At 37.3% G+C, this 27,244-nt stretch overlaps 2 protein-coding genes across 14 annotated transcripts in view; one reads left to right on the top strand and one right to left on the bottom strand.

The window, feature by feature from the left end:
• The window catches only part of DPH6 (diphthamine biosynthesis 6), a 186,290-nt gene extending 181,697 nt beyond the window's left edge, over nucleotides 1–4,593 (bottom strand). For 2 of the 5 annotated variants that reach the window (XM_078053406.1, XM_078053407.1), the window contains exons 1-2: nucleotides 4,452–4,592; nucleotides 894–988 (exon numbers count right to left, since the gene is read on the bottom strand). In XM_078053406.1, coding sequence (XP_077909532.1) covers nucleotides 894–988; nucleotides 4,452–4,474 — 118 coding nt within the window. In that variant the 5' untranslated portion in view covers nucleotides 4,475–4,592. Of the gene's footprint in view, nucleotides 1–893; nucleotides 989–3,160; nucleotides 3,298–4,354 lie in introns of those variants that run through there. The other 3 variants (XM_036109152.2, XM_078053408.1, XM_078053409.1) reach the window with 3 other exon arrangements.
• The window catches only part of LOC144378832 (uncharacterized), a 542,559-nt gene continuing 519,892 nt past the window's right edge, over nucleotides 4,578–27,244 (top strand). For all 9 annotated transcript variants that reach the window (XR_013440596.1, XR_013440597.1, XR_013440601.1 and 6 more), the window contains exons 1-2: nucleotides 4,578–4,838; nucleotides 11,114–11,211. The gene's annotated coding sequence lies outside the window, so the exon portion shown is untranslated. The remainder of the gene's footprint in view (nucleotides 4,839–11,113; nucleotides 11,212–27,244) is intronic.

Here is a 27,244-nt window from a genome sequence, read left to right as displayed (position 1 = left end):
AAAGTACACCCAGGTGTGGTGATAGGTGTTAACTATACTTATTATGGTAATCATTTCACAATATATACAAATACCAAATCATTATGTTGTACAGCTAAAACTCATATAATGCTATGTGTCAATCAGATCTCAAAAAAATAAAGAAATTGTTGAAGGTTGAATCCTAACATCCAGAGTTCAAAATGTGATCTTATTGGGAACTAGGGTCATTGCATATGTAATTAGTTAAAATGGGATCATTAGGGTGGACTCTTAATCCAATATGACTCATGTCCTTATCCATAGAGGAAACTTGGACACAGAGAAGGACACAGGGAAAAATTTCTGATGAGGGAAATTTCACTGGGAAGAAAAGTGAAAAACACAGCTAAAATGAGATCTGTGAATTATCTGTGGATGTCCTTGTTATCACAGGCAAATAAAAAGTGGAAATGTGTTGCTTTATGCCTCTCTCAAGCCTTACATGTTTAGCTTACATCTAAGATGGATCATTTATCAATGTATGTCTTATTTCCCAAGTTCCTAGAGGTTGTGTCTTATCTACCTGTATGTTGGTTACAACACTTGGAAATGTGGAACAGCAGTACACTCTGAAGTAAGGAGATTCAAGGGTTCAAGTCTCAGCTCTGCAAGTTTATTCTAGCTATTTACCTTGGACAAATTTATAAAACTAGGAGTCTCAGTATCCTTGTCTAATAAATCTCTCTAGGAGTTCTTATGAAGAATAAAGGATATGCAATTAAAAACATTTAGCATAGAACCTAGCATCTAATTAGGTGCTAAATATATATTAGTTCCATTTTTGTCTTTGCATTCTGCACACAATAGAACACAATTATGAAGTTGAGAGTTCCAGTCATTTAAAGAACTTCCAAATAAAGGTATACACTTACCTTGGTTTTCAGCTGGTCTCAGATTTGCTAAAGCAACAATCTGATGCCCAGCAGCAATGCACTGCATCATATTGTAACAGCTATCCTTCCCACCACTAAAAAAGAAATAAAAAGATAAATATCAGGTTACTGACCATTATTAAACATACAATCATTAGATATCAAAATATATTTATTCAACTTTTCCAAATACTTGAGGGACTGCTATACAATTAAAATACAAAAAAACCACATGTAATTTCCATAGCATAAGCAAATTGAGCAAATGAATCTGAATGCCTGAGGTTGCTACTCATAAAAAGCTTATGAAATTATGTGCCATTTTAACAAAGAGCATTCTAAAAATATGGTAACTCTTCGGTTTATAATAGTGCCTTTCCCTTATATACAAAGTGCTTTGAAAATTAAAAAAATGATTTCATTTTTATATTATATATATTCCTTAGATGAAATTCTCTATGGAAAAGTAGAAAAAAATCTATTCTGTTCTACTACTGTAAGAAATCTACTAGAAGAAATCTAACAATTGGCCACCATCACCAACTAAAGGCTCAAATTAAAGATTTGAGATCCAATCTAATGACAAAGTTTGATGTACTTGGTGGGTTCATATTCTGTAGAGACAGAAAACAAAATGCTGAAGTTAAATATCAGTACAATCGTACGTTAGCCATCACTGTATATATGATGGCAGGATAAGGCTTGAGCCTTAGAGCTAATAAACAGATTGAAAGGAACTTCTAAATTCTAGGACCAAATCCCCTGAGGGCAGGGGCAAATCACTTAGTCAAGACAAGTAGTTTCATCTATAACAAGGGTGAATGGCAACCTTTATTTTGGTTTAAAATCTATTGTTTCTCACTATACATATTTCTTCCTTCATTATCATTGCCTCTCTTTTTTCCCCTCCTTTTCCATTCTTTCTAATCTTTGCCTAAAATCTGCAAGTGTACCTCCAGGCAATAGTCAGATATACTTACAGCCCAAGAAACTTTTAAAAAGAGACTGCTTTTCCTAGAAGCTGGCCCTTTTGCTTTGTATTTTAGTCCCCAACATCTATCTGCCTCTACTACATCCAATCAGTAACTACCATTCCAGAACTTCTCATGGGGAGATCTCAAGAAGCATAATGAAATTATACATCATGCTCCCTTTCCTCAGACTCTGATTGATAGTCCCCTATTACATCTTCCACAACTTCCCCTATTGAACTTCACTGCTCTATTTTCTCAGGACAAAAAGATCTAAGTCTTTAGAATATTTAGAATATTAAAGATTAACAGGTATACAACCACAATTCTAATTCTTCAGAATATTAAAGATTAAAGGGTATACATCCACAATCAGAACTTAGCTTTATAATTCATTTGAAAATATGCTAAAATTTCAAACATGGTTTTAAAATAGTATTTCCCAGGGGCGCCTGGGTGACTCAGTTGGTTAAGTGTCTGCCTCTGGCTCAGGTCATGATCCCAGGGTCTTGGAATCAAGCCCTGCTCAGCAGGGAGTCTGCTTCTCCCTCTGCCTGCCACTCCCCTTGCTCGTGCTTTCTCTCTCTCTCTCTCAAATAAATAAATAAAATCTAAAAAAACCAAAATAACCCACAGTATTTCCCAAACTGTGTTTTATGGAATACTAGTGTCCAACAAAGACTGTAAGAACAAAAGGTTTGGGAAATGCTGAGTAACTTACTCACCTCTCAGAACATTACGAAGTATATAAGCATATGTTAGGTGAGAAGTCCTATAAAAGATTAGAATTTTAGTTCCGAACTCTGGTATACTAAGCAAAGTTACTCAATGTACTTGGGTACACGCTTCATTATAAAACTAGAGAATGGTTTAGCTAATTCTCAGTATGTCATTCAACTGTGAAACTGAATAATTCAGTCTTTTGTGTATAAGGAGAATAATGTTCTTTATGTTCTAAAGATATGTGAGAATCTTGGTTACACTTATTCCTTAGAGCACACAAACATATTCCATCTCTCATTTTAGTACACATACACACACACACACACAAGATATATTACAAATAGATTCACTGTATTTAAGTTTAAATTCATATATATTCAAATGTATATTCATATAAATGTATGCATTCATATTCATATATATAAATTATGTTATATATTCATACTTATAGCATTCATTCTCCTAACATTTATACAGATCTTACAATTTAGCAAGAATTTTCCAACATTGCCATTTTTAAGTAATTTGCTTTTTTATCATAAGAGTAATATATGCACATTACTGAATATTTACTGTAATGGATTACAGCAGTCTTCTATCCTTCCTTCCAAGATCTGAATCTTCAGTTGGTGTATCTTACTTCAATGGTTTAACTTCTGGCAAATTGCATATGATGTGAATTACTCATTTCCTGGACTACTTTTTATTCTTGTCTATTTGATCAAATGAAGACCACAGTGGTCAGAGATTAATCACTTACTTTACAGAAGAAAATTTGCTGACTAACAATAATTATTTTGAGGTTATAGAGTCCTAAAAATGGCATCGAAGTAAAATAAATTGGAATATTCCAGTCACTACAGAAGAGATTAGAATGTTACATCAAGAGTTCTTAATAGGTCACTATTGTTAGCCAGTATCAATTAACTAGGACATTGAACAAAAAAGTTTATGAAATCTTCAATGGGCTTACAAAACAAAACATGGTTGTGGTGCATCTCGTATATTCTATACAGGTCCAAATCTCATCAAATTTTCAAGTACTGCAGTCTAAATTCCCTTTGAAATGGTACTACGTTTACTTTTGCTTCAGTTCACAGACTGCATATGGAAACATTTAAACTGGCCTGTCACGTTATCTTAGGACTTACTTCAGACACCTAAATATGATGAGCGACTATAGATTTCAAACTTCTTTTGGAATAGACTATGTTACCATAGGTCAATCTAAAAGCAACTGGATTTAGGATAAAACTGATTAAAATTCCATTTTAATCCCGAGGGAAGAGACCCTTTTCCTGTACTTGAGCCCCAAGGTAAAACACCTTTGTCATAAGCTGGTGAGGGAGAGGTGGCCTCCTTAAGTGGGAGGGGCCTGGAGCTATTAACGGCCTCGGGGGATAAAGGCGGACCCGAAGGACCGAGCAGAAAGACTGAAGGAACTACAGAAGAGGACTAAGTGAAGCCGTGGCTCTCAAACGTCACTGTCCATCACACTTTTTAAGAATGCGACCCTGGGCCGTGTCAGAATAATGAAACCAGTGCTCTGGCAGGAGAAACCAGACATGGGTGGGTTTTAAAGTTCCGCCGGTGAATCCAAGTTTAAGGGCCAGAAAACCAGAGGCGGGGACAGGGAAACAGGAGCAGCGCCGAGTCCAGCGCCGCGGGACACGGAGGGCAATGGCCTGAAAACTCCGCCTCTTCCTGTGGCCGGGAGGAGCCGCTGGACCCCCCGACACGCGGTTCCCGCACAAACACTCTCTTTACCGCGCAGCCGAAAGCGGTAGCTGCAGCTCCCACCAGTCAGCAGGAAAGGATGAGAGGTTGGCAGGGGAGGAGGAAGGCCGCTCCCGCGCCGCGTTACCTGATCAGAGCAGCGACCCTCATGCTGGGCGCAGTGCGCGTGCGTGCGGCGGGCGACGGCGGGAGCCGGGAAGTTGCGGCCGTAGCCGCCGCCGCCGCCGCCGCCGCCGCCGCCGCCTGCCGTGACGCGCCCCGGGGCCTCGCGCGGGTGTTCGCCTCGCCGCCTGTCATTGGCCCGGCACGGCGACCCTTGCGACTGCCTGCCGGACGCCTGGCCGGGGAGGATGCGCTACATCGGCGCCTTGTCCCTGTGACAGGGACCTCCTGGCCCGGAAAAGAATGATGTTTAGGCACGTCCTGACCACCTAAGTGAGGGCACTGAAGCTGCTCGGGGAAGGGCAGGGTCGGCGTCGCCGAGCCCAAGTGCGGTGGCCGTGGATTTGTTTCGGTAGGAGAATATTCAAAGTCATTTATGCCGCAAATTGAAACACTTTGAACGTGCAGAGGGAGAGGAAGTTTGCCTTTACTTCCTTAGCCACCTGCAAAAAAAACTAACTGCACCCTTTAGTGTTTTTTTTACCTTATATCTCCTTTGTATTATAAATCTAAGTCTGGAACTAGCCCCCTGACCTCGAAGCTCCCTGGGGTTTGGCCCTTTGCGTAGTACAGAAGCTGAGAAGCCGGCGAAAGAGAGGAAAGAAAGAAGAAAATCTAGCTTCCAAATTCATTCACTAAGTATTTATTGAATGCCTCTCATGTACCAGGCACTGATTTAGGCTCTTTGGGATACATCCATGAGTAAAACGAGGATCACTATCCTGGAGTTTATATAGGGTGGATAGAGCAGACAATACACAGGTTAAAAAAATTATATAGTATGTTAAAAAGTGATAAGTGCTATGAAAAAAAAATAGAGATTGAGAGGATTCAGGAAGTAGGGAGGATTCAGAGTAGGCGGAAGGGCAAGTTGCAGAATTAAAGGGCAAGATAGGACTTACTGGGAAGGTGAGAGTTGAGGCAACTTAAAAGAGGACAGTTAGCTGTGTATAACTAGGGGTGTGCTCCAGGCAGGAGGAAAAGCTAGAGCTTTTAAGAATACATCTATTAGGAGGCTAATGCAGCAATGAGGAGAGAAATGATGGATCCTGGAACCAGGATGGTACTAGTAAATTTGGTGAGAAGTAGGAGGAGTCCAGGTCTATTTTCAAGGTAGAGTCAATTGAAATGGATGGATTAGATATGGGATGTGAAAGAAAGAAAACCATGAAGGATGATACCAAAGTCATGAATTAAATAATATATATAAGAAATTTAGAATTATGCCCAGTATATAAGTCATTCAATTTAATTATACTATAATGTTCTTATTAACTCCAGTACTGTTCGTATGAGTGACTACAGCAGTGACAGTCAGCAGTGACTTCAGCATCTAAAATGATGCATTTTTAAAATTATGCATTTGTGGATATTTACCAAATGAGTCAAGTATTTAAAGAGTTTGTAGTCTAGTTGCGGACATAAGACAAATCTATTAAACAGATATTCACAATACAAAAGGGCATATTTTGGAAGTAACAAGTTATGTAATGCATATGGCAAGAACCCCATGAGTTGAACCCAAGAGGGTAAATGCTAGAATGAGGGCAGGATTTCAAAGATGGGCAGAAATGAGCAGGAGGAACAATTGGACCTTACAAAAAAAGGTAACAAGACAGGAGGCGTTCAGAGCATGTTACCGCAAAATATGCTGCTTTGACATACTGATTATTTTACATTAAAGGCACTTGAGAAACAGTAGATGAAGGAAGGGCACTCTGACCCTTTTTATTCCTGAAAGGAGGGAGTAAAACTCCCCTACAGAAGGTCCCCTCCCTGTACCAGGGATAAAGAAGATATTTTTATTGCCAGAGAAAGGGAATTGAGGAATAGAGGTGATAATGACTTAAACATTCATTCCTAAGGGGTTGTAGACTTTAGTTATCATACCCTTCTTAGTCTGGGGTTATTGGGTGTATCCATTCACAGGTACCATTGGGCAAGGGAATACCAGGAGGCACCCAATAGATCACCTGGGCTCCATAAATATTCTTCCTTGTCTCTACTATGTGAAAGCAGCCCCATCTCTTCTCGCTAATAAGGGTCAATTATCCTTGGTTGCTGGCCCCTGGGTGCAAAGGGTTAAAAGTGTCCTACCACTAAATATCTTATATTTCAATAGATCCCCACTGTTGTGCCCCCTGGTAAGAAAGAAAACCTTGAAGACTAGGACTTCTAACTCTGCTCAGCCCAGTTGTGGGAGGTAAAGCACAATGTTCCCCCCTGGGTCATTGGGAGTGATTGTAAATGAGATCATTCTTGCTTTCACCCTTTGGGTCCCTGATCCATATATTTTTCCTATTGGAAACATAGTTCTATACAGAGATCTCTGATTTAGTGCCTGTACTATATCCTGAAGGATGGTGCACCATCATTGTTGAGTATTGTCTTTGAGCTGCTGACTTAGCTGTTAACTTCAGTAGGCTCTTCCAGTACTCTGTGAGGACAATTTCATGTAAATAGTACAGTATATGATACAACAATTAGATCTCATGGATACGGGCCCACTCCTGTACTTCATTCTCTGTGAAATGGGTATATTTATCAATGCTGTGCTAGATGGGATTCTGTGCTTGTAGAGTTAGCACTGCTAGCAGAGGCATTGCAGACCAGAAAGGCCAGTTAGTATCGCTTCTGTGTTCAATCATGGTCTGGGAGCAGCCCGGGGAGGCATTGTATGCTATGAACTACACAGTGGATCCAAAAGTATGGCAGTTGAAAGGTGTCAGTCATCTGTGCTTCCCACAGCAGGTGTTTTTGAAAGGATATCTGAGTGGGTCACCTCCATGGCTGCCACACTGATACAAAATGACTTTTACAGCATCACATGATGAGGAACAGGAATGTTTACACTACTTGTTTCACATTGTGTCCTGTTGGAGTAAGAAATGTAGAATGAAGAGTTCATTCAAACTTAGAATAGTATTTGAAGGAGAGTCAATCTGAATTTGTAAAAGTCTAAATAATAAACAACAGTATTTTTTTATTTTTTTATTTTATTATGTTATGTTAATCACCATACATTACATCATTAGTTTTTGATGTAGTGTCCCATGATTCATTGTTTGCGTATAACACCCAGTGCTCCATTCAGTACGTGCCCTCTTTAATACCCATCACCGGGCTAACCCATACCCCCACCCACCTCCTCTCTAGAACCCTCAGTTTGTTTCTCAGAGTCCATAGTCTCTCATGGTTCGTCTCCCCCTCCGATTTCCCCCCTTTCATTTTTTCCTTCCTACTATCTTCTTTTTTTTAACATAAAATGTATTATTTCTTTCAGAGGTACAGGTCTGTGATTCAATAGTCTTACACAATCCACAGCACTCACCATAGCACATACCCTCCCCAGTGTCCATCACCCAGCCACCCCATCCCTCCCACCCCCCACCACTCCAGCAACCCTCAGTTTGTTTCCTGAGATTAAGAATTCCTCTTATCAGTGAGATCATATGATACACATCTTTCTCTGATTGACTTACTTCGCTCAGCATGATACCCTCCAGTTCTAGCCACGTCGTTGCAAATGGCAAGATTTCATTCCTTTTGATGGCTGCATAATATTCCATTGTATATATATACCACATCTTCTTTATCCATTCATCTGTCGATGGACATCTTGGCTCTTTCCATAGTTTGGCTATTATGGACATTGCTGCTATAAACATTGGGGTGCACGTACCCCTTCGGATCACTACATTTGTATCTTTCGGGTAAATACCCAGTAGTGCAATTGCTGGGTCGTAGGGTAGCTCTATTTTCAACTTTTTGAGGAACCTCCATACTGTTTTCCAGAGTGGCTGCACCAGCTTGCATTCCCACCAACAGTGTAGGAGGGTTCCCCTTTCTCTGCATCCCCGCCAACACCTGTCGTTTCCTGACTTGTTAATTTTAGTCATTCTGACTAAACAACAGTATTTTAAAGAAATGCTTTACTTTACATCAAAACAAATATATTCATCCTGAACATAGCAAACTAATATTGAATCCTGATAAGTGTTTTTAAGAGGACTCATAAGTTAATAGGGAAAACTTATTTTTAATTAGTAATATCCATTTGCCTTTAAGTAATTTGCTCAAATTTCAAAGAAAAGTTGGCTTAGCAAGACCTCTATATGCATAGTGTTCTAAATGGGTAGTGTAAAAGTTACTGCAGCCCAGTCAATGTCAACAAGTTAATAGATTTTATATCAGTATAAAGTCATTTCTTTTATAGTATACTGAAATGACTTGCCCAAGATTCACATTTTAAAGGCATTGTGAGCTCACCTCCTGCAGTCTCAAGCTCTTACATATGAATGACTATGGATTAATTTGTAGAGCCAACGAAATAGGTGAATAGAAAATCAAACTCAAAATGATTTCAATCCCTTGACAGTTTACTTAAGAGAAACTCTCCATAGCCAAACACTGTTGCTAGTAATAAAAAGTTGCAAGCTGTCACTGAATTCTGCTTCCTTGGCAGCACATCACAGTGATGTACTGATTGATAAAGACTCAGATAATCAAATAGAAAATTCTATAGGTAGTTATCTCAGAGACATTGAGAGGATTTATGTCTTAAGCCAGTACATCTCCCTGAAGTCATGCCATATATAGGAAGCCATTGGAAGATTGCTTGGTAAGAATTTTAGAAAAAAAGGAATTAAGTAATTATTTGCAGCATAAATTTAAGGGCATCGTTATATGACTATCTGATCCATCTATATTAATAATGGCAACTTATAAGGGCCAGGCACTCTCTTAAGTGCTTTATGTATAGTGACTCATTTAAATATCACAGCAAACTGATCAAGTAGGATACATCGTTATTCCCTTTTACAGATGAGGAAACTGAGTAGAAAGCTGTTTAATAACCTGCCTATCTTAGTTTGGGCTGCTTTAAAAAAAATACCATAACCCAGTGGCTTAAACAACAGACGTTTATTTCTTACGGTTCTGGAGGCTGGGAAGTCCAATATCAGAATACCAGCATGGTCAAGTTCTGGTGAGAGCTCTCTTCCTGGTTTGCAGACTGCTACATCCTTACAGGGTGGAGAGAGTCTCTTCTTATAAGTACTAATCCCATTCATGAGGGTCCAGTGTCATGACCTAATTACCTCCTAAAGGCCCCTATCTAAATACCATCACATTGAGGTTTAGGTCTTCAACATCAGTCCATAGCACTGCCCAAAGTCCAACAGATAGTAGATGGCAGAACCAGAATTCCAACCCAGGCAGTCTAGCTCTAAAGTCTGTGCTCTTAACCTCTATACTATACCTGCCATTGAAATGGTCAGCTGGTTTTTTGGCTAAAATATGCTATTTCCAAGATATGTTTGGAAGGACAATGCCATCATTCACCTCCTGAATCTCCTTTTTCTATGCTTCCAAGCTGACCAACCCTTTTTCTGAAAGATACAACTTGTTGTGTTACATGAATTAATATATTATATGAAGTCGTTGTTAAATTTTGCAGGCCTGAGAGTCATTCTGTCTCTTTTACGTATCTTTTTTCTTCATGATGGGTGACATCACATTTAGAAGCTATAGGAGCCAGGCAGGTAGCATAAATGAGTAAAGTGGCTTGGTATAAGACCATATAGGATGGTGAGGACTGTGGCAAACCACTACTCACTCATCACTTGGCTCCAGCTGCCCTGTGCAAATATGGACGCAATGTTACCAGACCTTCTGATGTTCCAAGAGATAACAGAATCTTCATTTTAGTTAACTCCTTTTTTTTTTAAGATTTTATTTATTTATTTGAGAGAGAGAGAGAGAGAACGTGCCCGCAGTAGTGGGGGAGGGGCAGAGAGAGAAGCAGTCTCCCCGTTGAGCGCAGAGCCCATAATGGGGCTTGTCCCAGGACCCTGAGATCATGACCTGAGCCAAAGTCAGACACTTAACTGACAGAGCCACCCAGGCACCCCAGTTAACTCCTTTTTTTTTTTTTAATGTTGGAAACTAATCTTTAAAATTGTAATCACTTTGCACACTAAATAAAACATCTGCTTATTATTAATTTTGTAATTTAGCTTTAGAGAGCAGTCTTTACTCCTTTATTCAACTAGCATTTATTGATGGCCTATTATGTTTATTTATCAAAATTTTAAATTCCTAATCCTTTCTTACAGAAATATGTTGTCTCATATATGTGTAAAAATGTACAAGAATGTCCACTGCAGCATTGTTTGCAAAATGGAAATCTCATCAGGACAGGGACTTTGTATTATTCATTTCTAGAACAGTCCTGGAATTATAGTAGGAACTAAATATATTTAACTTAAACTTCATCAACAGAACAGTTAAAGAAAAATGAAAAATTCTTTAAGACATATTTTCAGCATAAAAAGCAAGTTGCAGATGTTTCCATTTGTATTGAAGGAATATTAAACATATATATGCATAAATATGTAAGTAGATATTAAAGGCTCTACAAAGTTATATGCTAAACTGTTATAATGATACTTCTGAAGAGAAAAATGGGAGATGTGACTTCTACTTTTTCACTTCATATACATCTGTATTGTTTGACTTAGATGAATATATGTGCATTACTTGTATATTTAAAAAGACTAAATATTTAGCCCCATTAATAAATAAATGAAATAAAATAACCATGTAATTTCATTTCTTAACTTTCAGGTTAGCAAAGATTTCAAAAAAAAGAAAAACTGGTGAAGATAGATACCAATGTTGGCAAGAATAAGGGGAAAGGAACAGTCTCATGCTCAGTTGCAGAAGTAAGTACAACTGTTCCAGAGGGCAATGTGGGACTACACAGTAAATCTTTAATATGCATACACTCTAAGCATTCCCATCTCTAGGAATTTATCTTAAGGAGATAATTGGACAATAATACAGAGATGTATATACTAGAATGTTCCTTGTGATGTTGTTTATAGTATTAAAAAATAGAGGGGCGCCTAGGTCACTCAGTCGGTTGAACATCTGCCTCTTGGTTTCAGCTTAGGTCATGATCTTGGGGTGTGAGATTAAGCCCCGCATTGGATTCTGCACTCAGTGCAGAGTCTGCTTGAGATTTCTCTCTCCCTCTCCATCTGCCCCTCCCACTTGTGCTTGCTCTCTCTCTCTCTAAAATAAATAAATAAAATCTTTAAAAAAAAAAAGAAAACAAATTGAATATCAATAATTGGGATATTGGTTAAATAAATGTACATGGCAAATATACCATAGTATACCCACACAGTAGAAGATTATGCAGTCATTATAAAGGGTGACATTTATATATATTTGTTACTATGTAAATGTAAGCATGAGATATAGTATGATAGCATAACATACAAAAAATACACACATATACATATATATAGGCATATATATGGGAGACAGTGCAGAATTATGGTTAAGTACTTGCACTCTGGAGTCAGACTCCCTCAATTTGAATGTCAGAACTACTACTTACTAAGCTTTGTAATTTGAAACAATTTACTGAAACTTTCTTTTTTTAGTTTTGTTATCTGTAAAATGGGATTAAAATATGATGTACCACACATATATGTTGTAAGAATTAAATTAAAGAGACCATCATAATCACAGTCTATTTTTATTTTACATAAAGAGAAATCTGGAAAAAATCATCAACATGGTGGTAGTGGGTCTTTGGGTGGTAAAATTGAATCTTTTTTTTTTGCTTTCTTACAGATATCTTTCTATATTGTTTTGATTTTCTAAAATTAACACATAGTTTTGTAAATAGAGTAGATGATAGTTGGAAGAAGAGATGATTGGTAGACTGGAAGGAAGAGAGAGAAGCAGGATACCTGATGGCTTCAGGGTAGTTCTCACAGGTAGCCAATTCTCTGATGAAGTTATAGAAAAGTATAGAATCTATTCTTCAGCTCTATAGATTCCAAAAATCAACCTGACCATTCATCCAGTGTGTATCATATTGTAGGGAATTGATGGAAGCTACATGAAACTACATTCATATGTAGCTACAGATGAAACTACACACCTTCGCACACATTAATAAACCAGTATGTGTATGAGTCGGCTGATTCTTTGTGCCAATAGGAAAACACAAATTAGAAATACTTTTTCATTGAAACATTACTTGATAAATGAAAACCACAATGAGATACCAATACATACTCACCAGAATAGCTAATGTTATAAAGACTGGCAATACTAAGTGTTGACAGGGATATGAATACACTAAGACTTTAATACATTCTTGTTAAGAATGCAAAAATGGTACAGCCTCTTTGTAAAACAGTTTGACAAGTTAAACATACCGTACCTTATGACCCAGCAATTCCAGTCCTAGGTACTTACCCCAGAGAAATAAACACATATGTCCATGCAAAAAAATGTGTACGTGAATGTTCATAGCAGCATTATTTATGATAGCTGAAAACAAAAGCAACCCAAATCTCCATTACGGGTGAATGGATAAACAAATGGTATATTTATACCGTGGAATACTGCTCAGCAATACACACAACAACATGGATGAATTTCAAAAGCATGCCAAGTGAAAGAAGTCAAACACAAAAGACTGCATTAAGGATGATTTTGTTTGTATGAAATTCTAAAAAAAGGCAAAGCTACTAGTGATAGAGGATCAGTGTTGTCTGGGGTCAGGGATGAGGAGAGGTCATCAATGGCAGAAGGCCTTGAGGAGACTTTTTATAGTGAAGGTGTTGTTCTACATATTGCTAATAGCAGTAGTTATACAATGGTATGCAATTACCAAAATTCATCAAACTCTACACTTAAAATTGGTAAAAATTTTTATATGCAATTAATGTCTTAACAAATTGTCAGTAAGTTATTGGTAAGGATGGAGCCAGTTTTTATTATTTGATGAATGATACTCCATTAATTCACTTTCTCAAAATGAGTATATGTATATGTACTATAGGAAATAAAATTTGAAGGAGACTAGCCTATCTGTAGCCATTGGTGGGATATCCCTTTTCTTTCATTCTTTTTCCCAAACAATGGGAGTTCTAGAATTCTGTTTCTAAGAAGTTCTAGGAGGGGCTATGTATTTAAAAGTGGAGGCAAGGGGACTTGCCTTAAATCTGCATTTGTATGGTAAGCAATACTCTTATTTAAGTTGTGAGTTTATTTGAGGGTAGTATTAGACATTTTAGGGAAGCCAAAGCCTCCAAAACCATCTTTAGTTGCATTTACAGTTTCAAATACTATATTGATTTTAGGCACCAGTCAGTTATAATATCTGAAAGGAAATTTGCATTACACATTAATATTATCAACAACATATTTTAAAACTTTGCCTTAAGGGTAAGATTTTACTTTTGCAGATAGCTAATTTCTTCACTGTTGTTTCTTTTCATTGTTCTGTTTTACGATACCCAATTTCATAGAGAAAGATAACAGTACCATACATGTTGATTTTATTTCCAAATTCTGACAAATCTTTACATTTAGACCCTTTACCCCTTTACAGTCTCTATGTGTATATTCAATAAATTAAAATGTAATACCAACTCTGTTTTTAGCCTGTGTCCTTTTTGTGGACTTCTGACTATATCAAAGGTTGAAAAGTTATTCCAGTATTTTCCTAAAAATATGTTTTGGAGTTGGGCATTCTTGAGTTTGAATTCTGGTTCTGAGATATTAGTTTGTAATTTGGCAAGATGTTTTTCCTCCAGCTGTAACATAGGGATATCCATGCTTACCTTATGAAATGAAGATTAAATATATATAAATGCACTGGTCACAGTATCTGTCACATGCAAACTCTTAAGCAAACACTACAAATTATAGAACAGGGATTTATAACTAATAAGCCATAAAGGAATGAAGATGGATTCATATAAAAATACTCAGCCCAAAAGAAGGCAAGAATAAAAGAGAAAAAGGCAAAAAAAAAAAAAAAAATGAGACAGAAAACAAATAAGCTGGTAGATTTAAATCTAGCAATATCAATAATCCCATTAAATGTTAATGTCCAAACACCTAAAATACAGGTTGAAAGATTCAACAAAAAAGCAAGACCCAACTACCCTGTTTACAAGAAACACTGTATAAGTGAAGTCACAGACAAGTTAGAAGTAAAAGGATGGAAAAAAGATATATACTATGCAAACACTGGTCAAAAGAAAGCTGGAGTGAGTGACTATATACATATCAGAAAATGTAGTTTTCAGAGCAAGGAATAAAATTGGTCACTCTGCTTCCTTAGACCTCCAGTCCCCCAGATCCCTTCCTGTGAGGCAACACATTACCTATTTTTCTGTATCTTTCCAGAATGAGTTTATGAACATATAAGCATATATCACTTTTATTTTTCACCAAGAGGAGTATACTGTATTCACTGTCATGTACTTTATTCTTCCAGATATATCTAGGACATTATTCTGTATCACTACGTATAGATTTATCTCATTCTTTTTAACTACTGTACGGTGAAGAATGAAGTTTTTTTGAAGGTCTCCATCAAGAACACTAGAACTCCAAATTCTAGCTAACATGGCTAAGTGAAACTCCTCCAAAATATGATTGGAAAGTTTAAAGAACTCTGGACACCTGCATTTCCAGCACATTCAAAACTAAGGTCAATATCCTGACATGTCACAGTCCCACCAGTTATTCCAAGTCACACTTCTACCAGTTTGTTATTTTTTGAGGACATGATCCTCCAACTACTTAGTCTCCAAACTAAATCTTAACTTCCCCTTCTCTCTTATGTTTCCCCAGTCTGTAACTAAGTCTTAGAGATTCTACTCTCAAGGTGTCTCAACAAGTTGGAGATGGATGATGAAATTCTTCTTCAAGTTCATTGTTAACCTATTCAATGCATTGGAACTAAGACTAATATCTGCATCCATTTCCAAGCTCCTTTGCCAGATGTTTTGTCAATCATCATAGAATTTAAGAGGTTTTTTTAAGTGATAAATTGATGTTTCTCATATTCCCTATTTGAAAAGTTTCTTTCCAGATTCCTTCTTTATAATTGTATTCATTGTTATTCTTATTTAGGAAGATATTCTGGTCTGGTGGGATATATAGCTTTGTAATTCTAAAGTGGAATTATGGATCATCTTTTGACAAGCTCCAAGTACTTTAACAGGTTCTGTTTCATATATCCTAATAATATCCCTTTGAAATAGGTTGAAGAAATTTTTTTTTCAATTTACTAATGAAAGAACAGACACATAGATATATCAGGTAATTAGTGCTTGGCTGCACAGTGTCTTAATGACCAAGCTGGGACTAGAACCCAGGTTCCTGACTTTCAAGCCAGATTATGTTTCAGAATCATAAAACTGTCTACTCCTTAATTTTGAAAAAGTAATGGTGTATATTCTCTCACACACTCTGAATTTCTAGAGCTGTAGCAATAATCCATTAAAAAAAGAAAGTCTTCCTTAGAGAATCTCATTGGAAAAGAACATTTCTCGAGAAATGTAGAGAAGACATGTTCAACCAGTGATTTTCTTCATTAAGTACTTCTCTGTAAAATGAGCTTAAGATGTGATGACATCAGGTTCAATGTTATACCTATTTTTATTCCTCTAGAATATTGTCCAAACATATAAATGCCCTAGACTCTAAATCAATCATTTGAAAGTGGTTGACTACAGCTTTGAAAATATTGGGAGCATCGTAAACATCACGCCCATGTGTCATTTCTTTTCATCATGGAACATATATAGCCTGCAGTCATTCATAGCAATATCTCATGGTTCTGGAAGAGTCTTATGAATAACTTTGTCCAGCTGTATATTTCTGAGTAGTTAGATGAACTCAAAATCCAACAAACTAAATTCTAAATGGTGACTCAATGGCAGAAGGAATAGTTAAATAAACTAGTTTATTTAAATGGAAAACCCATATTTCTTTGAAGTAGAGCAGTTTCCAAGAAGAACTGGAAAAACTAGCATATGAAAGGAGAATCTAAACTTGGAACATTTTCATTGCAATTATAGAATACATTAGAATTTGATCGAACAACATTTTATTTATGGCCTTTTCTCTTTCAGCTTTATTTCATCAAGATTTCTGTACATTGGCGTTGCTTTTTTTTATAGAACACAGGATATTTAAAATTTTATTGTGTTTAGCAATGTGTATTTTGGATTATGTGTGTACATAATTCTAATATGGTTTTTCATCTCTCATCTATTATCTGAGTATTTGCACATACATCAAGAATAAGTGATATTTGAGAACTATTCAGGTGTGAGGAAGGAGAACATATAGTTGTTATGATTTAACTTATCTGCAATAAAAAACATGACAAATGAAATAGGTAAGATTTTTAAGCAAGCAAAATTTAGTATATAAGCATCTATGGAATCAAAATAATGAGGGATTGTTTTGTTTCGTTTTTTAAGATTTTATTTATTTGTCAGAGAGCAAGAGAGAGAGAGCACAAGCAGGGGGAGCAGAGGGAGAGGGAAAAGCAGACCCCCTCTGAGAGGGGAGCCTGATGCGGGACTCAATCCCAGGACCCTGGGATCATGACCTGAACCGAAAGCAGATGCTTAACCAACTGAGTCACCCAGGCGTCCCTTTAATGAGGGATGTTTGATGATAAATAATAGACAATGAATACTTAAAACAGTTTATCATGCAACTGGCACTATAATTCTAGAAATTAAACAAAAGAATATTCTTCTGTATCTCCTTACAAACATTTATTTTAATTTTTCCACATTTAATTTTTGTTTGTGCATATACACACAGAATTTTAACATAATTATTTTGAGTGCATGTAATTTTGTATTTTGACCTGGAAAAATGAATGCTTTTTGCAGACAAGAAATTCTTTGGAAAATTATAGTGGATATTAATTTGATTTGACATTTTAAAATATTGATAATAAAAATCTTTAGGAAGAATCTTTCTCTAAAATCCCATAAAGTATTTTTTAAAATAAAAGGTGGAGTTATAAATTAATAAAGAACAAATAAATTAACCTACCTGATTGATTTATAGGATTTTCTTTCTTTTTCTTTATCACTGACTCCTTTGCCCCTCTCAGGCAAAAGAAAATTTATATGTCCTTAATTCTGCTTTCTTTTAAAATGCATAGTAAGGGGGCGCCTGGGTGGTTCAGTCGTCTGCCTTTGGCTCAGGTCATGGTCCCAGGTCCTAGGATTGAGCCCCAGGCTTCTCCCTCTCCCACTCCCCCTGCTTGTGTTCCCTCTCTCACTGTCTCTCGCTCTGTCAAATAAATAAATAAAATCTTTAAAAAAAAATAAAATGCATAGTAAGTGTTGTCAGTCAGTTGAAATATTCTAATGCTATTAGTGTAGAATACTAATGAGTGTGAATGGATGGGAACATTTTACCCATATAAGTTAGACCTAATTAAATATTCAGTATTAATTTTGTATCTCATGGAAAAGACTTTTGTTTCCTAAGACTTACCAAGACTTTTCAAGACTACCTGATTTCCATCCATTGTCAAGATTCCATCTGGTAAATGTAGTAGCTTTTATTACTGTACACTAAATTTTCTAGTTTCCTTCCTTATGGAGTCCCTTGCTGAGAGACCATCGATCGCTGCCCAGTGATCAAGTGATTTGTTTTGGCCAATGAAATGAGCAGTGGTGATAGAATTCACTTCTGGGAAGAGTCCTTAAGAGCCAGCACATGGTTCATTGATTCTCTTTTCCCTGTCTCAAGAGACTGACAATCATCAGCCATTGCTCTAAAAGCCTAGGTCTTGAAACAGAGCCCTTAGCTGTTTGGACACTTACCACGATTGAGAAGTAAACCTTTCTTGTTGCAAACCACTGAGAATTTAGAGGTCACTGAAATTAGGAGGCCACTGAGTTATCTCAGGGAGGAGATAATCCTTCCCGGTATACGTGGGCAGCAACCAGGGAAGCATGTGTAGGAAAGGCTTCTAAAGGTATTAGATCAAAGAAAATTAACTGTGAAATTGAATAAGGCAAAATTTACCTCATCTTAACACTTACAAAAATAACAGATGTTTTTCCTTAAAGTCACTTTTCAAGATCCTCAAATAGTTTTAGTTTACAGACCTCTCTGATGCAAAGACACAGAAGATCTATTTGCCAAAACTTAAATACACACATACTTACCTCTTTACTCTTGACTATGTGATTTTTTTTTTTTTTAAAGATTTTTTATTTATTTATTTGACAGAGAGAAACACAGCGAGAGAGGGAACACAAGCAGGGGGAGTGGGAGAGGGAGAAGCAGGCCTCCCGCAGAGCAGGGAGCCCGATGCGGGGCTCGATCCCAGGACCCTGGGATCATGACCCGAGCCGAAGGCAGACGCCCAATGACTGAGCCACCCAGGCGCCCCTTGACTATGTGATATTTAATATCTCATACAATAAACCTTCCTGGATATGGGAGGCTAGGCAAGATACCCCTCCCATTGTACCTTGTGCTTTTTGGTTGTAACATATTAAATGTCTATATTCCCTGCTACAATCTCAGGTTCACAAGGGCAAAGAATATCCTGTTTTATTGTACCATTCAAGCTAACAGCAAGAAGCTGGAATTTGAAAGAAATTGAATGAAAGGATTATTTTTGTGTGTGTGTTATGGGCAAGATTAAGTAATCACCCAGGGAGGTTGCGACACCCAGGAACTAGCAATACTGGGAAGATAATAGTACCTATATATCTGAAGAGACAAGGGAAGAAAATGGTATCATTAGATCTTTTTTAGAGACTAGAGCGATAGAAGAGGGGCCACTCAATAGGAGCTGCAATTCTAGAGAGGACAGCCACTACCGAAATAGTGCACCAAAAAGGGAAATCCCTGGGGAAGAAATTCCCTGATCTCTTTCTCCATCTGCTCTGCCATCTCCTATGAGGGCCTCCCACTGGCTGATTCTCACAGAAAGTCAGAGGATAAGGAAGCCTTTTGATACAGTTCACAGAGATCAGCCCCTTACAGGCACAGAGCAAAGCAGAGAAGGATGAGGAATGGGTCTTAGGAGGGCAAATAAAAGAATGTACACACCTCTTTATTGTTATATTTCCAGTTCCTGTTTGTTTGCCTGGTGCATAGGAAGTGCTTAAAGATAAGTGATGAGTGAAAGAATGAATAGAATAGACACCAAAAGCAAAGTAATCTGGATGCTTAGATGCAGGCTGCTCTTCTTAATTTTTAGGAAATTATTTTACTTCAACGAGTTGTCTTGTCATTGAATATTGTCATAAGGGACTTTCAGATATTGATATTAAATACTTCTAAACCACATTTTGAACTCCTGTGAAGAACACTGAGAAGCAAAGTAACTGGGGAAGCAATTATGAAAGAGATCATATCGGTATGCAAAAATGAAGTGACTCAGTTTGAACAAGTTTATTGAGTAGATAATTAAGTGAAGAAGGTAAGTCATAAAATGTAATTCATGGCATGCAGTGACAACACAAGTACTCAAATAATCACTGGTATTGGTACTGGGTGGAATGTCAACCGGGGCAAGGCATTAGGAGATAATGTGGTTGTGACATTTGATCGCTACAGCTGCAATGATGATTAAAGATTTAGAGATGGGTTGGCTATTTCTTTGTTGTAAAGCTTGTAAGAAAGAAAAAATGAAGCTTAGTGCTTGAACTCTTAAACCAAAACATGAAAGGAATATCAGAAAGTTTCTATGGAAGTTTTAAGGAAGATTTTCTAACCTAGGGTCCACTAGAATTCCCGTCTCTTATATTAGGGTAGGGGCATTTGTTGGGAAGAAGTGAAACACTGAGATTTGAGGTGGGACATTTGGGCAGGCATAAGTGAGGCTGAGAATTTAGAACCTCCAGTTGTCTTGAACCTGCCTTGAGAGTGAAAGCAGCTCTCTTCCATTGTCTGAAAAACCAGTTTTTCCTTGTAGGAAAACTTTTCAGTAACTTCTTCTCAAGACACTCCTCCCTCATTCAACACCCCTTATTGCCTTTAGGGCCATAAAGAGAATTAAATACCAGTGGAACCCTGAGGGAAAATTACAAGGTCTGCTCTGGGAGGAGAGCATCTTACCAATTTGTATAAGCAAGAACTGGCAGGCATAAATTAGGTTGAATTCTAAAGAGATTAGGTTGAGGAGAATGAACTGTAAGATTGAATTAGGACAGGGGTTCTCAAAGTGTGGTTGTTGGGCCAGTCAGCATCAGTTATCACCTGAGAACTTATTAGAAATGCAAATTCCCAAGTCCTATCCTATACCTAATGAATCAGAAACTCTAGGGCATGAGGCTCAGAAATCTGTTTTAACAAATCCTCTGGGTGATTCTGGTACATGTTAAAGTTTGAGAACCACTGGAATATGCTAAATGTATGTATGTGACCTCTACTGGGATTTGAGGTTTGTTATTTTAGCCAGAACAGTTGGGAGTGAGTCTCATAGTTGGCTGGTATGGAAGCCTGGACTTAACGGTTGCCCATAGTCAATGAGGTTGAGATTAAGACCTACCCTGACATAATGTAGGAAAGGAAATTTGATACCTTAGAGAAATGAGAATGTTAGAACAGATTTAAAATGTGCCATTGGCTCTACTGTCCTCTCACCTTCGTTACCCCCAGAACATCCTGAGGTCACTTCTTTCATTCAAAACATATTAAAATGCATTGGTGAGGGGAACAGCCACATCCTTGAAAATCTGTGGTGGCTGTCTCTAACAGCTAATGATGGTTATGGGTAGTGGTGCCATGAAAATGAACTCCCTGACTTGAACAGAAAAAAATGGGATCCCAGAGTAGTAGGGCCAAGTGTCTATTCTTTACTGTGAGACAAGATGGCACAATTATCCTAAAAGGACATAGTTTCCAGAATGGTAATCAGGGTGTTTTGACTAGCATGGACATGTGCCAATGACTAAGTGATCATAAGGTTACTGGGAATTAAACAGATGGGCAACCTTCTAAGGTGTTTCTTGATTTACATAAAATTAAAACCGACTTAAATTGTCATAGAATTCTTAGCCTCATACGCAGTTCCCAGACTTAAGGCAACATGCAGATCTGAAGCCCTTTAATTAAGGAGCAGGCCAGGTTCTTTTGAGGAAGAATGTGTCCTGCAATATGGCCACAAATGAGGTCCATGGCTTTTCCAAATAAACCTACTTAGTTACTTACCAAGATAATTTTTTTTTTTTTTTTTGCGGGGGGGAGGTGGAATTCCCAGGCCTTCTGGAGGTTTTTAGATAATGACTCTGAGATAATGTTGGTTCTTAGGATATAAAACACCATGAGGTCCAATAGTCATAATATGGACTTAGGGAGGTCAAGTGATAAATGAAATCTTGACTCCATTCTGTCTGATAGTGGCTCTAGTCCACAGACCGATCCTGTGGTTATTTGCACAGTTTCTGAATATATTATCAAATAGACATTTTTCTCAGCTGAGGCACCAGCTTAGAGACAACCCCTGGTTGGGATGCCTGAGTGACTCAGTGGGTTAAGCATCTGACTCTTGATTTTGGCTCAGGTCATGATCTCAGAGTTCTGAGATGGAGCCCTGCATCAGGCTCTGCACTGGGCATGGAGCATGCTTGGAATTCTCTCTCTCCTTCTCCCCCCCCATCCCTGCCCAGCCAAAAAAAGAAAAGAAACAACCACTAGTGAATTTAGGTTGCTGTGCTATAGAATGCAGAGGTGGAACCAAAGAGTGGAGGTGGGAGCTACTTCTCTCACTTTTATATCTTATATTTCATTTAAGGGTTCAGAAGGTTTAGAAGTTCTAATTCCCAAGGTAGGACAATTTCTGCCAGGAAACATAGTCACTATTCCATTAAATTAGAAGCTGAGACTGTCCTTTGGCTATTTTGGGCTTCTCATGCTGGAGAACCAACAGGAAGACCTTACTCTACTGGCTAAGGTAATTGGATCCAATTGCCATAGGGAAATTGGGTTGCTGTGATACAATAGGGGCAAGGAGAACATGGTAGAACTAAGGGGTTTTGCTGAAGAACCTTTTACTATTCCATAAGAATGGTCAATGGGAAAACATGGAAGCTCAATAAAGACAGCACCACTAAGGATTTTAAGTTGTGGGATAAAGGTTTGGGTCACCCTACTGGGTAAATAAGCCCAATCAGCAAAAATACAGGGAAAAACAAGTGCTGGATATCACTTTAGGTCTCATGATTAGTTATAGAACCAGATATTATAGTGGCTCTGTCTTATGTTGTCTTATGTTTTCTTTTTCCTCTTCTCTGCTACTGAATTTGAAAAGTTCTGATGGGAGGTTAATTATAATTTAAGTTTCAGGAAAGGGCATGGATGAACTGAAATTACTCCATGATTATAGAATAGCTGATGGGATTTAGTATCACTTTTGTGTGAAGAGCAAGAGTTTCTTCATGAAAGGGCAGAAATAAATGCTGTGAGGCAAAGGGTGAACTGTGCTGGTTGTTCTCTGACTTCTCTCCCTTCCCATGTATCAGTTATCTGTTGCTGGATAACAAATTTCTTCCATATCCAGCAGCTTAAAACAACAGTTCTTTATCATCTCACAATTTCTGTGGGGCAGAAATCCAGACATAGCTTAACTAGGTCCTATGGCTCAGGTTCTCTCAGAGGGCTAAATCCTCATCCAAAGACTTGACTAGTGAAGGATCCACTTCCAAGCTCACTCACATAGATATTGACAGGATTCAGTTCCTTGTGTGGTTGTTGAACTGAGGACCTCAGTTCCTTGCTAGGCTAGAGACTTTTCTCATTTCCTTGCCATATGAGACTCTCCATAGGGAATTTCATAACATGGAAACTGGCTTCCCATGGAATGAGCAAATGAGATAACAAGAAAATATCCAAGATGGAAGCTCAAGATGGAAGCTCAAGATGGAAGCCAGGATGGAACCATATCATGGAAGGATATTCTAACACTTTTGTCATATTCTGTTCATCAGAAGTTTGTTACTATGTCCAGCCTACCTTCAAGGGGAAGATATTACACAAAGGAATGAATACCAGGAGGCAGGGATCATTGGGAGCTACCTCAGGGGCTGCTTCTTATAACCCCAATTCATTCTCTGCCCTAATATGAATGTTAGTTAAACTGCATTAGCCAGGTCCTTGCCCACTAGGTTTTTGTTGGGTTTTGCCAATGAGAGTTTCAAGGCAGGAGACTAAAAGACAAAAGAGAGGTCAGAATATTTCTTTCCCTGCTTTCTGTCTTCATTCTGTGTTTCTGGCTGTATGCTTCTGCCAGAAGAATATATATGTATGTAGATATATATATATTCAGAATACTGGTATTTCCTCCCTTACGCACTTTAGGCCTGGGAATGGTTTAGGCTTCCCACAGTTGCCAGTCCCTGGATACCTCAGCCTCCCTTGCTGATTCTTCACTTCTGCACACACCTCTATAAATGGTCCTTCCACTGAATTCTTTTGTTTCCCTGCTAGCACCTTGAATGATACATGTCTCTTAAGACAAGAGATTGTATATTATTTTTTTTAGTCCTAGTGCTTAACATGATAGGCACTTAGTCAATGTTGAATGATTAAGTGGATGGATGGATGGGGGAACCTAGTTTGAGTAATATGAAAGCAAAGAAAGAGAAAATATTTTAAATTATGTGAAAATTCTTCACTGACACAGAATGGGCCTAATGTGTTTTATCTGAGACCATGAATGAGAAAAGAATTAAGTTAATTAAGTTATTTCTAAAGAAAAATGGTAATTTTAAAGAAGTAATTTTTTTTCTTCTGATAGAGAAACTAGAGTATCAGGGGAGTTTTTTCAGAGGATTATCAAATTTATGGAGGCAAAATGCATACTGCATTGGCTTAATATGAAATAACCATAATTAAAGGGTGTGGTTATTTTTATGCCATTCCTAAACAATTAAGATTATTCCAGCCATATGCATCATTAAAAAACTTTTACCAATGATTTTTAAATTTATGCTAATAATCAAGGGCAATTAAGCTGATGTTTGAAAGTATTTAAGAGTTTTAGGTATAAAATGCTTCACAACAAACCATACTGTGTTCTAAATATCAATGTACAAAAAGTAAGGAACTTTGACCCTTTGAAGAAAGACAACTAAGAGGATTTACTGTGTTAGATGACCTCATTCTGCAACAGGTAATATTGTGGAAATCTGGCATTTTCACAGTTTACTTTGTGAGGGCAAAGTACCATATCCTGTGAGATGTTGGCTTATGTCCCTTTGCCGCTATAGTATAAAATTCCCTTAGTGTTCTGGGTTTTAATTTCCTTGTTAATATAATGCAAATCTTAAAAAAAAAAAATCTGTTTTCATTTTGTAATGTGTGTTAAAGCAGCCTTGCAAATAATTTTTAAAATTGTATTTTTCATACCTGCCCTCACCTCAGGAGACATTTGCTTGGGCAGTAAATTCATAGTACTTATTATTCCTAAGGCCCACATGGTTACTTACAGAGGACAAGTGAATAAGGGAATAGTTTCAAGACCCATGTAAAGACTATCAGGAAGAGCAAAATTTAAGGTAGACTCCAGGCAACCCAAAAACATTTTATTAGTGGAAAATTTATTTTTTTAAATGCATTTTTATATATCCCAATTACATAGCTAATTTATGTTTTAAAAAATATCTAGGAGTACCTTTTCTTGTCTTAATTGGTGGTTTTACTGGGACAGCGTTGACAACAGCCCTCATTAATACAACATTCATTGCACTTAAAGAAACCTAAGATGGTACGCTGTAGGGTGTAAAAATATCTCAAACAACTCTGCACCTTCTTCCCAACATTTGCGATCAGTAAAATCAAAAAGCTGAGAGAAATTAATAAAGTGACAGAAACCAATAATATTCAAAAAGAAACTCTAACACTAAAAACCTCAACTTAATTAGGTCCTCGCTTCCATTTCAAACACACACACGCACAGGCCTACATATATCTTAATATCAGCGTTTTCAAGGACATGTTCATTTTTGCAGACTTGAACTACCTTACAGATCCCAAAAGAAGAAAAAGGTCTAGGAAATTGTTCAGTTAACAGAGAATCAAGAATTCTTTTAATTAAAAATATTTGTAATCAACCTCCCAAGTGAGTAATAAAATATGTGTCTGAATGTGAAATAGGCAAAAGAAAAAAAAAAATCACAAATCCATTTATTTTCCCCAAATCAAAACATTATATTGAGAAATCTGTTACTCACTCACCTGCCAAGTTCTAAGATTAGAAATCTTTGTTTTTGCTGTAACAGTTGATGCTACTGAAAACTGCTAAGTCGCTTGAGGAACCTGTTCCTGTTCTATTTTAGATGTTTCTTCTTCAATAATTTTTTAATTAAAAAGCTTTACAGATCACCCTACACTTAAGAGTCATAAGAACAATGCTTTCAGATTTTTTCCCCTCTCTTGTGTGTATACGTATACCTGTAATTCTCCAGATCTCTTAAAATAAGTACTATCCTGTAGGCTAAAACAAAGCTACAAGTACAATCAATGTCTGTCTCAGGTCTCTAATTATCTCTCATGTATTTCTACCATTGAATTAATTAGCATCTAAACTTCTTGACTCTGTTGACCATGTAGTTCCTTTTTTCAGTATCATCTGCTCTTAGTCTTGTTCATAGTTTAAAAAAAATAATAATAAATCAACCTTTTTCTGTAGGTTTCATTTGAACATGACTTGACCTGTCACCACAGCCATCAGTCACCCTTTCATTAAGACAACTACTTCTTAATGCATAATATTACCATGGTATATTTGTTTCTTTGAAATAGAGAGAAATATAATAAACCACTGATAGTATCATGTGTTACGAGGTGTTTCAAGACCAGAGTCTGCTGAAAACCATTCTTCTTTCTACCTGGTATGGTGTATGAAACTCTTACCATCAGGGGCACTCCATTTAGTTAAGCTAAAGGTGCCAGGACAATTACGTATTCTGATAATGTTACAAGGGAAGTAATCTAATAACACAACAAATCATGCATGCTTGGGGTAACTTGAAACCTACCTAAACAAAATAAAACCCATAAGCCTTGCCACTAGGGTTGGGATCAAACGTAACTTTTCACTGAGTCTTCAAATTCTACAACTTTTCCATTATTTAAGGTACATTCTTCAAAACTCCAGAAAGAAATTCCCAACACACCACCATATAGCTGAGGTTTAGAGAAAGCTTCAAGGATTAAGGAATGTGTGTAAAAGATCTTAAACAACAGAGCTGTTTTTGTTCATTCTCCCCTCCTCTTCCACAAAGAAAAACAAGAACATGGGTGACCTATGAGGATAAGGGAAACAGATCTCCATATATAAGCCTGTAAGAGGCCATTGAAACCAAGAGTATGAAAAGAAGTTTTAAAAGTTATAAGGAACACATTCAGAGAAGACTTTTAAATGAAAATAAGCAATTAATGAATTGAGTAACAACAGAAATTGAGCATATGGCAAGGCCTGCCAAGGCCTGCTATCTATCTCATGCTTCTTTGGTGGGAGAAATTACTTTCTTTTACTGTGTAACTCTATCCTGAACTTTGTGCCATTTGGAGGAAAGAAAGGTGCTCAGTAAATAGAATTATCATTACCAGTAGCAGAATGAGAAACTTAGTGGGTTTATTGTTTAGAAGCCATTCCAAGTAAGAATTAAAGTTTGTCTGAAAATAACTTTATACAAAGAGCGTATTGTAGCTGCCAGTCAATAAACTATAACGTACTAGAATAACTACATGGACAATATGAGATGATATTGTAAGCAATTTGTTCGTATGTGCAGATACAGTTGACCCTTGAACAACACAGGGGTTAAAGGCACCGGCCCTTTGTGCAGTTGAAGATCCACATATAACTTTTGACTTCCCAAAAACTTAACTACTAAATAGCCTACTTTTGACTGAAAGCCTTACTGATAGCAT

This window comes from Halichoerus grypus, chromosome 8 (assembly GCF_964656455.1).
Source record: "Halichoerus grypus chromosome 8, mHalGry1.hap1.1, whole genome shotgun sequence".
NCBI classification, from domain to species: Eukaryota; Metazoa; Chordata; class Mammalia; order Carnivora; family Phocidae; genus Halichoerus; species Halichoerus grypus.
This window is presented reverse-complemented; position numbering and strand designations above follow the sequence as displayed.